Source organism: Agelaius tricolor, unplaced genomic scaffold, assembly GCF_023055355.1.
Source record: "Agelaius tricolor isolate 1412-34295 unplaced genomic scaffold, bAgeTri1.0.p SCAF_26, whole genome shotgun sequence".
In the NCBI taxonomy this organism is placed as follows: domain Eukaryota; kingdom Metazoa; phylum Chordata; class Aves; order Passeriformes; family Icteridae; genus Agelaius; species Agelaius tricolor.
In genome coordinates, this window is record NW_027269286.1 from 5,413,654 (window position 1) to 5,427,742 (window position 14,089).

At 34.9% G+C, this 14,089-nt stretch overlaps 1 protein-coding gene across 6 annotated transcripts in view; it reads right to left on the reverse strand.

Moving 5' to 3' along the window:
- The window catches only part of LRCH1 (leucine rich repeats and calponin homology domain containing 1), a 116,540-nt gene that overhangs the window by 42,379 nt on the left and 60,072 nt on the right, over window positions 1-14,089 (reverse strand). For all 6 annotated transcript variants that reach the window (XR_011682487.1, XR_011682488.1, XR_011682489.1 and 3 more), the window contains exons 4-10: window positions 12,032-12,137; window positions 11,403-11,539; window positions 10,068-10,195; window positions 8,149-8,233; window positions 3,709-3,814; window positions 1,854-1,966; window positions 292-359 (exon numbers count right to left, since the gene is read on the reverse strand). Coding sequence is in view for 2 of the 6 variants with exons in the window: in XM_071448458.1 (XP_071304559.1) it covers window positions 292-359; window positions 1,854-1,966; window positions 3,709-3,814; window positions 8,149-8,233; window positions 10,068-10,195; window positions 11,403-11,539; window positions 12,032-12,137 (743 nt within the window). In the remaining 4 variants the exon portion in view is untranslated. The remainder of the gene's footprint in view (window positions 1-291; window positions 360-1,853; window positions 1,967-3,708; window positions 3,815-8,148; window positions 8,234-10,067; window positions 10,196-11,402; window positions 11,540-12,031; window positions 12,138-14,089) is intronic.

Genomic DNA, 14,089 nt, shown 5'->3' on the forward strand with positions numbered 1-14,089 from the left:
TATCTTTTTTCAGCAATGCCTTTAATAAACAAAATATCTAAGTACCTAATTAAAAAAGACTGCATTCTACATAGATAAAAAGTTATTGGGGAATACAAATTAATTAGTTGTAATATAACATCCACTCTATTTAGCAATAAAATGTAAAATACTGAGCATACACAAAATGCAAGGTTGTTATTGTCTTGCCTCCATTTCTGCAGAATTATTAAACAGCAAAGTCATAGCAGTCCTGGTCAAACTAATTAAAAGACATAGCTTATTATTAATAGATACATAAAAAATACTCACATTTCGTCTGCTTGCCATTGCGTGTCCTCTTCTATTCTCAGTAATTCATCACACTCTGCTGCTCTGCTCTGTAAGCAGACAAAAGTGATAATGAGAACTGAACTTTCCAATTAAGTAGGCAGATAAATTTGCTTTCCCACTCAGCACTGACCTAATTTATGCAACATTTTAGGCTGGCTGGTTGAAGCAATCCAACACTTCTGCTCCATTCCTTACTCTACCCCCTTTTAAGATACTGATTACAAGATCTTCTATTCAGAAAATTTTATTGAGGTCAACAGCCCTTACCCTCTCTTAGCTGTGAAAAGAAAGTCAAGCAGCATAACAATTCTTTGTTCTATGTCCCAGATTCCATTTGTGACTTTCTGGCACATAGAAACAATGCTTCAATTAAGCACGATCCCAACTCTCCTTCTCCTCGCTCTCCTACTGCAGCCAGATTTGTTTTCAAATCAAGGAAATTCCAAACATGCAAACAGTGGCAATTACATACTTCATGCATAATTATTAACAGCATTCCTATTTTACAGTTTTGACAGCCATGAATCATTTCTTTTTAAAGAGAACAAATGGGAACAAAAGTTGCATCCAGGAATTCACATCAGTCAGCCAGTTATTTTGGGTTCAATGTAGTCAAATTAGATCCCCCACACCTATAAACATGAAGTGCTATTTATTTGAAAACCTGAATCTTTTTTATGCTTCCACTTGGTATTTTGCAACTTCATCTCAGGCAGGAGCACTGAAGTAGATCAGCTGCCAGTAAAGACAGAAGCTCTCTGAATGAATATGTATTTGTACTTCTAGAGAAAAAACAGCAGAAAACAGAGGCTTATCCTCCTTTGTGTCACGTGTTTGGCACATCAGTTGCATCATCCTGTACCAATAAATTCTGCCCAATTCTGCTGTATGTGACACTGAAGACTGTACCAGCTTCTCTAACACTCTCCAATGATGGCTCATTTCCCAGTGACAATCCCTAGTAGAATGAATAAAGCCATTCTTTTTCATCTTTCTTCACCTTACAGGAATAAAGATCATGATGTTTTCCTGTAACAAGGGTACGTACCATAAGACAACAAAAATGCAGCACTTATTCTAGAAGGTGATTTGATATAATTTGTCTTTAAGGATCTCTCAAATGCTACTATAATGCTTAAAAAATTGAGAAAATGTACTTTAATACCATAACATTACTTCAAAACTTTATCCACCACAGCTAGGACAAAGTCATCTCTCATTTCAGCAATGAAATCAACACAATAAATCACTCAGTTCAAAATATAAAGCAAATAGCACAGAAAAAACCTGCCATTTTGCTTAAAGCCTTAAACATAGTTAAAGGATAACTCACATATCCTAGAAAGAGTTCTGGGTAAATTGTCCTAGATCAATTGTAATAATTTTAAACTTACCTGCCTATTTTTTGCTTTCTGTATTTTTAGAACAATTACTGTCATCTGCATCTTATTCATTAAAATACCTGTTTATCGTTCCTGTTCACTCTGCACTTATCAAAGTAGCAGAAATATTTTCCCCACTTAACATTGTGATAAACTTGCCTTAATGTAGCTCATAAATTCAGTAGTAAGAGTATCCTGTTCATCAAACTGGTTTCCTGTTTCTCGTGACTTATCATTAACAAATGTGTGAGAAGATCCTTGATGGAATTCCACTAGGAACAGCAATGAAAAAAAATAGAAGAATTATTTCAAAAATGAAGTTTAAATTCACATTAAAAATTTCAAACAGGTTAAGATCCTATCATTGTAAACAGTGATGCCAATTTCTAAGTTGTAATAAATCCATTTCCTGGGCATATAGAGTTGTGTATCAGAAGCACCAAAGCAGGCATTGAAGAAGCCAGTTTTGAACTACACCAAGTCTGTCTTGCCAGTAGCAATACAACAACACAGCTGGACAGCTGTGGAGTGTTTTAAGAAATTCCGATGTCTTAGGCAGTGACTTGCAATTGAATGCAATTTCAGAGTTACCATGCTGTAACAAACCAAACACACAGCAAAATTATTTAGAGCCTGTCCCAATCTTTTCCCTATGTATACTATTTCCAAGGATATGAAGCTATGATTTACCCTCTCCAGTTTGCTAATAAACACTGTAGGATAAAATCCTGTTAACTCTCTTCATATTCTACCAAATCCTGATGAGTTCTCCATGGAACTTCATTAAAGTGGGTAACACTGAGGGTATGCCATCTCCTGTTCATGTGGTTTCCATATGCAGCTTGCTGACTTCATCCTGCCATTTATCATTAGTATGTGCAGAACTTGGAGAACTCTCGGGTCAGCTGCCTGTTCTCTGCCCCGAGATGCGTGGGAGGTTCTGCGGCAGCCCGTGCTCTGAAGAATGAGTCTGGACTCTTCACTTTTTCGGTCTTCAGGCTGTTTATTATTTCTTGTCTACAAAATTTTCTTTCTGCCCAGCCAAGATCCGCTCAGCACAGCAGCCACAAGCACTCTCCACCGCCCCCAAGGCTGTGTCGTCTTTTTATACTACAAACTACGTACAACATATTTACTTTTAATTCCCAGTACCTATCACCTATGTTAGACATTGCATCTCCATTCTAAACCAATCCCCAAGTGCCAACATCACAGCAGAAAATGGAGAACAAGAAGAAAGAAGAACGACTAGACATGCCCTGATTCCTCCATCTTGTCCCCATAACCCTTATACCAAAAATCCCAAAATCTATATTTTCACCCTGTGAACACCTTGTTATTACACCATTCAAACCTGTGTGGCTTTCACATCCTCATGCCAAGCTGGCAATTCGCTGGAAGGATCAAAATCAAGCCACCAGGTGTTCTGGGCAGCATGCCAGGGTCTCCGAGCCCCCCGACGGGGTTCTCAGCAACTCTGGACATCCGGGGGGATGTGCTGAGTTCCCATAGAGAACCACTGTTTATCTATCAGTATGTAGTGTAATTTAGAAAAACATAAGTTACTTTTAAAAAATTGGAAAAAATTAGATCTCTCACAAAATACAAATAAATTTACTCGTTTCCAGAGGTGATGCTGACTGACTAAAAAAGCTTTATATATACACTAAGTCCAGCTATAGAAATAGACTCCATTATTGCACTTTGCTAAATTACTGAACACTGATATTAGCTGAAGGATAGTACTGCTCAAGCTGACTTTAACTTTTTTTCCCCCAGTCAGAATCAGATCTTATTAATTCTTGAGACAAGGTGCAGCAAGTTTTTTGGAATTGCTGTTGAAAATTACTAGACAGACTCAACTCAGTATAGTAAAGATTATCTAAGTAACATACTTTTTTTCATTTTTACACAACTGCATATACATGCTCAAAGCCTTCTGGGTAACTAGGCAGGCATGGAATCAACAACAGAATTTCTCTGTATTTAACTTCCATGTTTTTTACATTCCAACCTTTTCTTGAGTTAGCATGTTGACCTGAATCATCCTTTATAATATGATCTTCTTCCATAATGTCCGACATTGGAACATTAAAGCTGATAGTATCTTCATCAGATGGCTAGAAAAAAGTAAGAGAAACACTGGTCCAAGCTCAAACCAAGAATGATAAAAATGTACATGTTAACAAGATTGCTCACCAAAGAGCTGCAAATTAAGATGGAACAGGATACTAGAGCATCTAACATGACCACATCCTGTTGTAAGAAGTTATAGTCACGCTGAATATATCCGCACATGAGGTTTGCCAAGTAGAATAATTCACGTGTCCTCTTTTCCTGTCTTACTCATGGCACTAGTCCTCTTCTTGCACTGACACCACTGCACTGTGCTGCACTCTGTGCTTCCCTGGGGCAGCTGAAAACTACAAGGGCCTCCTTAGAGCCACCAAAGTCTGCAGAAACACTGAGCCTCATACCACAGCCCTTTTTTTCCTTTCCTTCCATGACTCTTCTTCCCTGCTTTACCATGCAGCTTCTGAACTGAATGCCTACAGCAAGCAAGATCAACATCAAGGAAGGCACCTTTAATTATGTTAACTGACAGAGCTGAAAAAAAAAAGCATAGACTCTCAAGTACACTAGCTTTTTCTGATTTAAAAGCTCACCCATTTTTTCAGCTCTATTGGCTAGTACACTAAAACACTGACTTGTATCTAACAAACCTATCCTGTCTATGATTTTACAGATAGTTTACAGATAGCAGCTGCACCAGGAAGCACAGACACAATTCTGCTCTAAGCCACTATGGCTCTGTTTCTCTGCAGGGCCAGCAGCGACCTGCTCAAGTGGAACCTGCTCACATCCTCTCCTGAGGTGAGCTACAGCAAAACCACAGTTTGCAGAAGAGGCCAAGTTTTTATTCTTGCTCCCCTGAGACAGAGAACTTACCACCACAACAGTGTCAGAACTTTGCAAATGTATTTTCCAGAAAGTCCATGAGTATTGCTCATTCTTTAAATGCTCTGTGTTTCTGTAACTTGCTACTCTGTGCATACATTTTCCACACATGTATTCTGTAATTTTAACTGATATAATACAAACAGCACTCTGCTACATATCCTTAAAAAATATATTTTTAAGGAAATTACATTCCCCGTTTTATCAGTTCAGACCACTGTAACAAAAAAGATCTGTAATGAAATGTGTTACATATAATCAGTTATTTAAATCTCGCTAGCTTCTAGTAGAAGTCTGCCATTCCTGCTACTTTTAGATGTTCATAATCTATGTAGAAAGTATTTTTTCTAACTCCTGAAGCTAAAGGTTGTGATAAAGGATGGAGCAAATCCACCTTGCTCTTAAAAACTCAATCAAAGATACACGTGGTTATTCCTATTTTCCAAGAATACATTGGACCCAAAACATGTAAACATGGACAATGATGAATGTTCTTTCTGATGAATAAACTGCATGTTATTAACTCTATGAATTCACTGGCTGTATTCTTCGGCTTAAGGAGAAAAAAATTAAGGAGGAAAAAAGGGTGTTTGGGGACTTCATAAAGCTTTTTTCAAAATAAATTTTAAATTTTAAAATTAATGATAATTTAAAATGAAACTCCAACAGAAAATAAATGACACTCCAAGTGCTCTAAGCACAAAAGTCTTTTAGATCTGAAGCAATGACAATCCAACAACTTTAAAAAAATAGAAATAAGATAGGTACAATATAAATTCATTCACACAACCAAGGTTACAGCGAAGTTCCTTCTCTTTCAGGCTGTATCTCATATGTCACTTAAGTACTAAATTTGATTATTCTTGATCAAAGTTGATGCTGTGTTAATTTTGAAAATAGCACACTAAAATGTTCCTACACACTTTATCAGAAGTCCTGGATCCAAAATATAGTACAATATTTTTTCTTACCAGCGTAACACACACTTTGAGGAAAATGTTTTGGAGTGTTGGCATACAAAAAGGAACAGACCATTCAATTTGGAAACAAATTCCTTTCAGGACCTACAGAATTCTGCAACTTATTTTTCACCACTATACTACGAAACTGCCACTATACGATGAAACAAAAACTATCTAAAGCAGCCTTGGATAATACAAAAGTATCAGTCCTTCACAGGTGAAATACTGAATCCAAGTTCCTTCTTCCACAGTTTCAAAATGAGACAGCAAGAGAAAACAATAGACAAATCAGAATCAAAAATATCTAACATTATTCTAAGACAGAATTGAGATGATGCACTTTGAAAGATTCTTCACATATATTCCTGCTGGTAGTAATGCATTATTCATATATGTAATAAAGCACAGACACCATTCTAATTTCATTCTAACGAATTTTAACAAAAGGAAAAATAAGGCCAAATGAAGGGAGAAAAATAATCAAAATGCTGTATTTTTCCTAAAAGGTGAGGTTAATGGTAGACTGCCTTAAGGCAGAATTTGCCTTCAAGTTGCAATGATCAATTTTACAGCAACGCTACAAGATACCTTTCACTTGAAGTGCCCAGGATGGCTACAGTTGGGAAACTGATGCTGTAGGGACCCTACAAAGTCCAAGAGCGATATATAAAATAGTTCATTTCATCAAGTATTCCCTCTTTTGTGTATTCATCCAAAGTCAATTAGCAAGCTTCCTAAAAACTACATTAGTGTTCAAACAAGTGATTCATTTATGTTATTAAGTTATACATGAAAAATGACAATGTAGTATTTTCTCTAAAAGAACAGAAACTCAATAGCCACTACTCTCTGCACTGAACAGTAGCTTATATTCATAAAAAAACCTCCAGAATCATATTTTAATGATTATGACTGATCATTTAATGTTTATCCAAAGTTTGGTATGTAACTTTCTGACTGTAATTAACAACACATGTGAGCCTGTATTTGCATCATGCTAGTATTTTTTGCATGATACCCATGTGTTACATGGGTATTAAAGGTCACATCAGAAGGAAAGTGCATGGTAAATTTACTAACAAATGCATTTGGGATTACTGATCTCAGTATCTATTTCTCCTTAAAAGCAGAGCAGCAGTCAGGTGGTGATAGAATGAGCAAACTGTTCTTATATTTAAAAGTTTTGTGCTATTAAAAATGTATTGGTTCATTGTTGGTAGTCTTCAAAATATTTATTGCAGTATTTCAATCGCTATCTTTTGATTACAGGTAGCATGATCTATTTTCTAAAGGTGATATTTATAGCTAAAGAGAAAATCCTGGGATAAAAGTTTCATTACAAGCCAATTGAGCTTCAGGAAGAGTAAGACTGGCAAAATGGTTTGCAGCTAGAGGTAAACCATTAGAGATTTGGCTAGAATTCATAGCAATTCTACTTCATTTCCACCTACCAAGAAACTTGCCAAAATACTTGGAAATTCACATGGGGTTTTTTAAAGTACTATTGTATTTAAAAGACCAAACAGTGAGTAAGTGGATTCATGTTCAATTTGCTTTTGAGTAACTATAAATTCAGTACCTAAGCTTGATTCTTCATACATTTGTTCCAAAAGAAACAAAATCCCTTTTCCTCAAAGGAGGACAAAACCACTAAAGAATCAGTGTAAAATATTTTAAGTAGCAAGAAGGTCACCCTTTTAATGTGAGGCCTTTCCCATTAAGTCAGACCACAAATCCCATTACTGTATATTTCAGAAAGATAATCACCATTGATTTATACTACTAATTATTTACTTATTTATCATTATCTATTCAGTTCAACTCCACACAGGTTTAATGCCCTGTTCAGCTAAAGAGTGCCTCAGAAAAAAACCTCTGTGAATCAGTTCTAACTGCTTAGGACAACACTAGTCCCACAAAGCTACCCTTTCTCTTTGCTCAGACAGACAGCAAAGTTCAGGAAAAGATCTGATGGTTTAGTTTCAGCTTTGCCTAACTGACAGAATATTTAAACACATTAAAATCTGCAAAGTTTCTCAAGTTTCTACACTACAGCAATGTTTCATAACCACATCACACAACATACTGAGACTGGGCACTATAAATTCCCCACAAGAAAGAGTAATCAGGCAAAGAGAAAAATATGTGAGAAGTCATCAGCTTGTAACCTGTTACCTTGTTTACTTTATTGAAAACAGCAGACATGAATTCTGGTTTGTTTCTCATTCTCTAGATTATGTAAATTGCCAGAAAACTGTAGAGGATTTGCACTATTGGTAAGTCTGTAACCATTTGGAAGCAAGCATCTCATGCCCACTCCAGACAGTGCACAAAAAAATTAAAAAAAAAAAAAATTAAAACCCCACAGCCTCCTTTTATTTTTGTTTTAGCCATTTCTTAGTGTAAAATTCATGTCAAGGATATGGTTGCAGATGTTTAAGTCTAAAAATCTTTTCACATTCTCACCAAACTTAAAATACAATCAAAATACGAGTGCTGGGAGAGGAGTTTGACACACAAGGCAGGTAACTTACCTCTGTTGCTGACAAACGTTTATCACCATTATCACTACCAACACCTGAATCTGAGTCCTTTTTACTTGGATAGATGTCATCAATGCTAGATGTGAATAAAAAAAATTAAAACTCAGTAAAAAGCTATCATAGCATTTACATTCAAATTCTGTTCTGGTTTCACTTAACTCTGAGCAAATTTCAAACTATCCTTAATGGAAGAAGGTGAAATCACCTAGTACAGTAAAACACCAAACATTTAATCTGGGGATGGAAAAACAGATCAGACTGAATGGCTAGTTAGTCTAAGGATTAATGAAGCAACAGAAATAATCTGCTACTAAGCTTGCTTTTGTCCATACACTATGCAAAACTGCTGAGTTACTAGCTAAGCAGCACAGGACTGAAGCAATTTAGCCATGGGAGAAGAAACCAAAATGGTAAAACTCAAGTGGATTCAACTGATACAACTGCAATCACTGATCCATTAAACAGAACTCATATCTCCCTCAGGCTTGAAATAATTATTAACACAGAAACCTCCTTTTGGTGCCTTAAAATAGACCTTGGAATTTAGGTTTTTGAGAAAATTACTGTAACAACGGCAAAGGCTCACTATTCTGGTTTCATTACCCAATACGACCTCTACTCATTTTGAAGTGCACTATTAGATGCAGTACTCTCATCACCTAATTTTTTTTTAAATATATCTTATATCCCTTTCTTTGCTATCCTGAAAGCTGTGATACTGAATTCAGATTGACACAGCAATTTAAGAAAGTAGCTTTATCAGTCTTCACATGAATAAGGTATCTGATTCATTAATCCTAATCCTAAATTACCTCTTGCCAGTAAACACTGAAGATTGTTTTGCAGAAACTGCCTTTGGAAATCTACTCGTCCCCCTACCCTAACCTGCATTCTCCAGTATGACCAAATACCAAACAGGACATGACATTCCTGTCAGTTTTCTAGTATACTACAAGAACAAAACAGAAAACCAGTAAGTGTTTGCCAAATGGAATACCTACTCCTCATCCTGGATTCTTCTCACCTTTGACACTTACCTGATAGAAATTCACACAGGGATCTCCAAAAGTACAAGGACAAAACCAATTTCATTCAAATCTAATTGAGATGACTGAAAGGGAGATTCTGTAATAGCTCTTGGTTTTTTTCTTGCAGGATTTTAGCAGTAACATCTCTACTATTATTCATATCAACACTTTGTTTTTATTGAGTATTTCTCTTCAAAGATATCATACTTTCACTGATTGGTTATATTACACTGCCCTTGTTAGCAGAGAAAGACTGGGCTAAAAGCTGATTTCCAACCAGCAATGGAGATTCTCACAGAAAGGAGCTGCTTTGTATCTGGTTCCTGTCCTTAAACCATGGCACAAGATGCCATTTCCTTCAAGTCTGATACAAACCAGAAGATTTTGCCTCATTTTGCTAACAAATCAGCACACTTCATTTAAAACGCATTCATGCAGTTCACTTTGTTTGACAGATGACTTTGGATGAATAAAAAAAGATTAAAATGTCACAAAAGTGCAAACATACAAATCACATATAAAACATAAAATACATCACAAAAATCACAAAACAACACATGAAATTAAAATTTATTTAATGCGTAGATAGATCAAGCCAACACCTAGTGTAACTACCATCTGATTATTTTCAATGTATTCCAGGAGTCCACTAGAAAGAGGTTAGATTTAAACTAAGGTTCACTTATAAACTCTTAACTAATGTGCTGCTAACTTTAACCAGAATTGATTTTTAATTTTCTGAACTCTTATGGGGATTACATTAGAATAAAAGTAAATGAAATCTCTGTGCAAAAAAGTACACTCTGAATAGCATCTAAAGAAACAAAACTGGGGAACATAAAGATAAATACTATTTTATTGTTTGTAAGACTTCATACATACCTCTCTTCCACAGGTTGTGGCAAATGCTGTGGTTCAATGGCATTAAGATACAGCGAGTCTGCTGTTTTAATCTGACATGCTTGTACAGTCAGATATTTGAATATATGCACCTTACCCTTTGTACAAATCTGTGGAATAAGGAAAAAATTAGGTTTATAACTAGAATTTAAAAAGCAATTTATTACAAGTGTCACTTAGTATAAACTTCCCTGAAATTCAACTAATATTACAAATTTAGCTTAAAAGAAAATAGATTTTTTTTAATTACTAAGTACTTCAATTATATACTCAATTATTTGTGTGTACCAGTATAAATACCCGCAGAGATTAAGACAGAAAACAAGAAAACAATGTATTCTTCTTTAAAAAAATCCAAATGAGCTTCTAACTCAAAAAAAAGGACATTAAAATATATGGTATGGCCTATTACTAACTATAAATAGAGTAATTAATTATTTTCAGAATTAGTGTATCATGACATTTAATTAGCTGGTGTACCCTTTATATCCTTGGTCACATTGTTTTTAATAGTGTCCAAGCATACTTACAATGCAATTCACCTTCATTTTAGAATTTTCTTTAAGTGCACACCTCTTGCTTTGTATTTTTTAAAGGCATAATCACTATCAATTATGAAAAGCATTTCTCCAATATAATAAAAATTCTTAAGCATTTCAACAACTGAACACTGTTGAGGCAGAACACTTGTGGCTTTCAGAGATGCAGTTTGAATTTACTGTCCAGTAAGTTAACAACAAAATTGTCCTTAAGCGGCAAACACAGGATGCATTAATTTACTTTTATTACTCAGAGTGGCATACAGTTCCAAAGAGGAGTTTTACTTCTTTGTGCATCAAAATCCATGAACTTACACTTTAAAGTGAAATAAATTTCACATGGATTGTGTTTTAGACTATTGAGGCATATTTTTTAAGTTAAAGTTAGCAAATCACTGTAGAACCTGGTAGAACTGTATTCATTTTACCATAAAGAAAAATAACCCAGAAAGTTTATCACAAGTCTTTTTCAAAATTACATGCATATTCCAATGTTAAATTTCATATGCAGATAGAAATCACAAAAATTAACAGCTATCAGAATGGACATCTTCTAGGCATGTGTTGGTTTAAGTGCTGTGCAAATTCATACTGAGAACAGAGGATATTTTTTTATATCTTATTTAGATACATCCTATGTCTTATTTGAATATCAAAACTATCAGCAGCCTGTGATGACTGAAATTCAGAAGCCTGCAATTGCAGAAGGTGACATTTTACACTCTAAAATGTGTTAGCAGCCATCCAATATTAAGGCACAACTTAAATTATTACTTACTTGTGCTGGTGGAGATTGCAAAGGATTATTCTCAAGCAGTAATACTTGTAACTGCACCATCTTTCTAAAACAAATTGGAATCACAAGCACTTTATTGCAGGAAAAGTCAAACTTTACCAAGGGAAGCTGTACTAGTTCTAAAAGTAATAAAAAGGAGAGAAGGTGTTATATCTGTTTTTATTTTTGGCATAAAATAATAAAATATTTTTGAATAACACTTCTTTTGCATTCAGGAAAAATACAAACTCAGGGAGGAATTAAAATCAACATTTACTCCATTTTATACTGGGAAATAAAAGTGTTGCTATACAAGTGACAAGAAATTCTAAACCAAATACTTTGAATTTTTTTTCCCCCTGAAACTCAGCTGCCAGTTCCCATACTGCACTCAGACACTTGTTTAACTTAAAAGTTGCCTAGAATCATAAAGATACATTGAAGAAACCTCACACACTGTTCTTCAGTAGATACCATTGAATGTTATGTTCTGCAGACCCAAATGCAATAAATTTGAACACAAGGTAATAGCTACTTTTTAATGATATCTATTTGGATGATTAAAAATACTTTCAAAATTATTATTATAAGAGCTACTGTAAAGATTTTTTTTTTTGTTCATTTGCTTTTACCTTGGGGTAAAACTTCGAGGTAATTTCTTCTGACATTCAGTTCTTTTAAAGATTTCAGCTGGCCTATCTGCTGTGGCAAAGCTGTGATTTCATTACAGCTGACATCCTACAGTAAAACAGTAATAACAAATACTAATGAACTTTCAGCCCCTACATGTTCCATAATACAAACATAGCTAACATTTTATTATGATAATGACATTTTATTAACCAGAAAAAATGCAACCATCTATGTCCTGTAGTCACAACAAAATAAAAAATACATGGGAAAATATTTGCACATGAGTTAAAACCAGAGCAAATTGTTATTTGGAGAACAAGTTAATTTTAAAAGTTAATTTAATTTCTATAGAAATATTCAAAACTACTTACTTAACAAGTTCTAGCTTTTTACTCTTTTCCTCATGTAAAGAATTCAGTATAGTGATTATATAACCACATATGTTAGGAGGAAATGTAAAAATACTAGTGAATCTGAGTTTTTAAAAAGGTTCTTGTTCTTCTTGATGAAATATTTAAACAAAATAAATAATAGTAGTAATAATAATAATAGTAATACAGCAATAACATTCTGTAATGATCCTCAGTAAAGGCATATATTTGATCATCAGGGCATGTAGTAGACTATAATGAAAAGAGACAGAGCTTATATGGCATTACTTAACTATTTCAAGCAAGAAACTGCTATGAATGTGCATGAAAGATCAACTTCTTGGATTAAGTCAGTTTGTGATGAGACAATTGTTAAATACTAGCTATCATTTTTGCTGCCAAATGGACATTGATACCTCTGCACATATCCCAGGCAACCTGCAAAATTCAGAGATGTCCCAATTATGCTGTCATTTCAGTACTAAAAGAAGGAAATAGTATCTCACAGTATGAAAGCTAAATGGGGTAATGCCCCATTTTCCTGAAAAGCCAACTGAATACTCCTACTCTCTCAACTGTTTCAAATGCATTTAAAAGTATCTGGGAGCTCATAGACTACAAAAGTTTGAGAAGCCAGATTTCCAAGTCATATCTTTGAAGATGCTTGCTTTAATGCCAGTCAAAAACATTATATTAACTCCCTATCTTTGAGCCTAAAATCTACTTAACAAAAAACTTATAGTAAAACCAAAATATGATCTGGCAATGCTGTTCCCTGTATCCAACATGTTTCTTCTTGTAATAGAATCCTACTGCCGCCAAGACTTCCTTCCCTTCTCAAAACACAGTCAGGAAATTACTGTAGCTTTTAGACAAGGAAATTAGAAATCCCAGCTAACGAGCGCATTTTTGCCCAAGTTGTCACAAAGTTTGGTTAATTGCACTGTTCCCTGATAATTTATTTTTAAAGCTTTACTGTCCTATTTTTAATTTACAGTCTTTAAATTACTTCATAATTAGATACTTGATTTTTAGGGCACAGAATTTAAAGTCACCTTGTGGCAAAGAAACGCTAGACCAAGTGTACTTAGGCACACATACCAGAACAAGTCAGGGAAAGAGACAGAATTCTAGAGGAAGCATCAAAAACAGAAAAAGCAAGCTGGCAGTGTGTAACCTCAAAAACAAAGTCCACTTCCACTTACAGCCTTTCAAAACATCCTCGATAAGACTGATCTGTTGTGACAGCGTGTCAGCATTCACAAGATCTCTAGAGACAGCAGTATCCTTTAGCCTACTAAACACTGTAGTCCAACTTGTATTTTTTATTACTTTGTTTGAATAGCCATGGAAAACAAAGACTTGCAACAATTACTCAGTTATGCTCTTGACTATTATTAGACTTCATGAGTGTGTTTGTGACAGTGTTAAACTTTCTCATTGCTCTGGCAGTAATGGAAACAATACTATCAAACACCTATGGTTTCCAAGCTAGTAATTTTTTAAGGAATTATGCAACCAGCAATTTGGAACTCGGCTTCAGGGACATTTGCAGGTAACTGAAGTGCAAACACTCAAGTTCCACGGGGAACTAGTATTTGCTGAGGTCAGACTTCTGGTATTAATTCTATTTTGTTCTCACCAGATAGACCATGTCCTCCCATGACAAGGCAATTTGTCAAAATC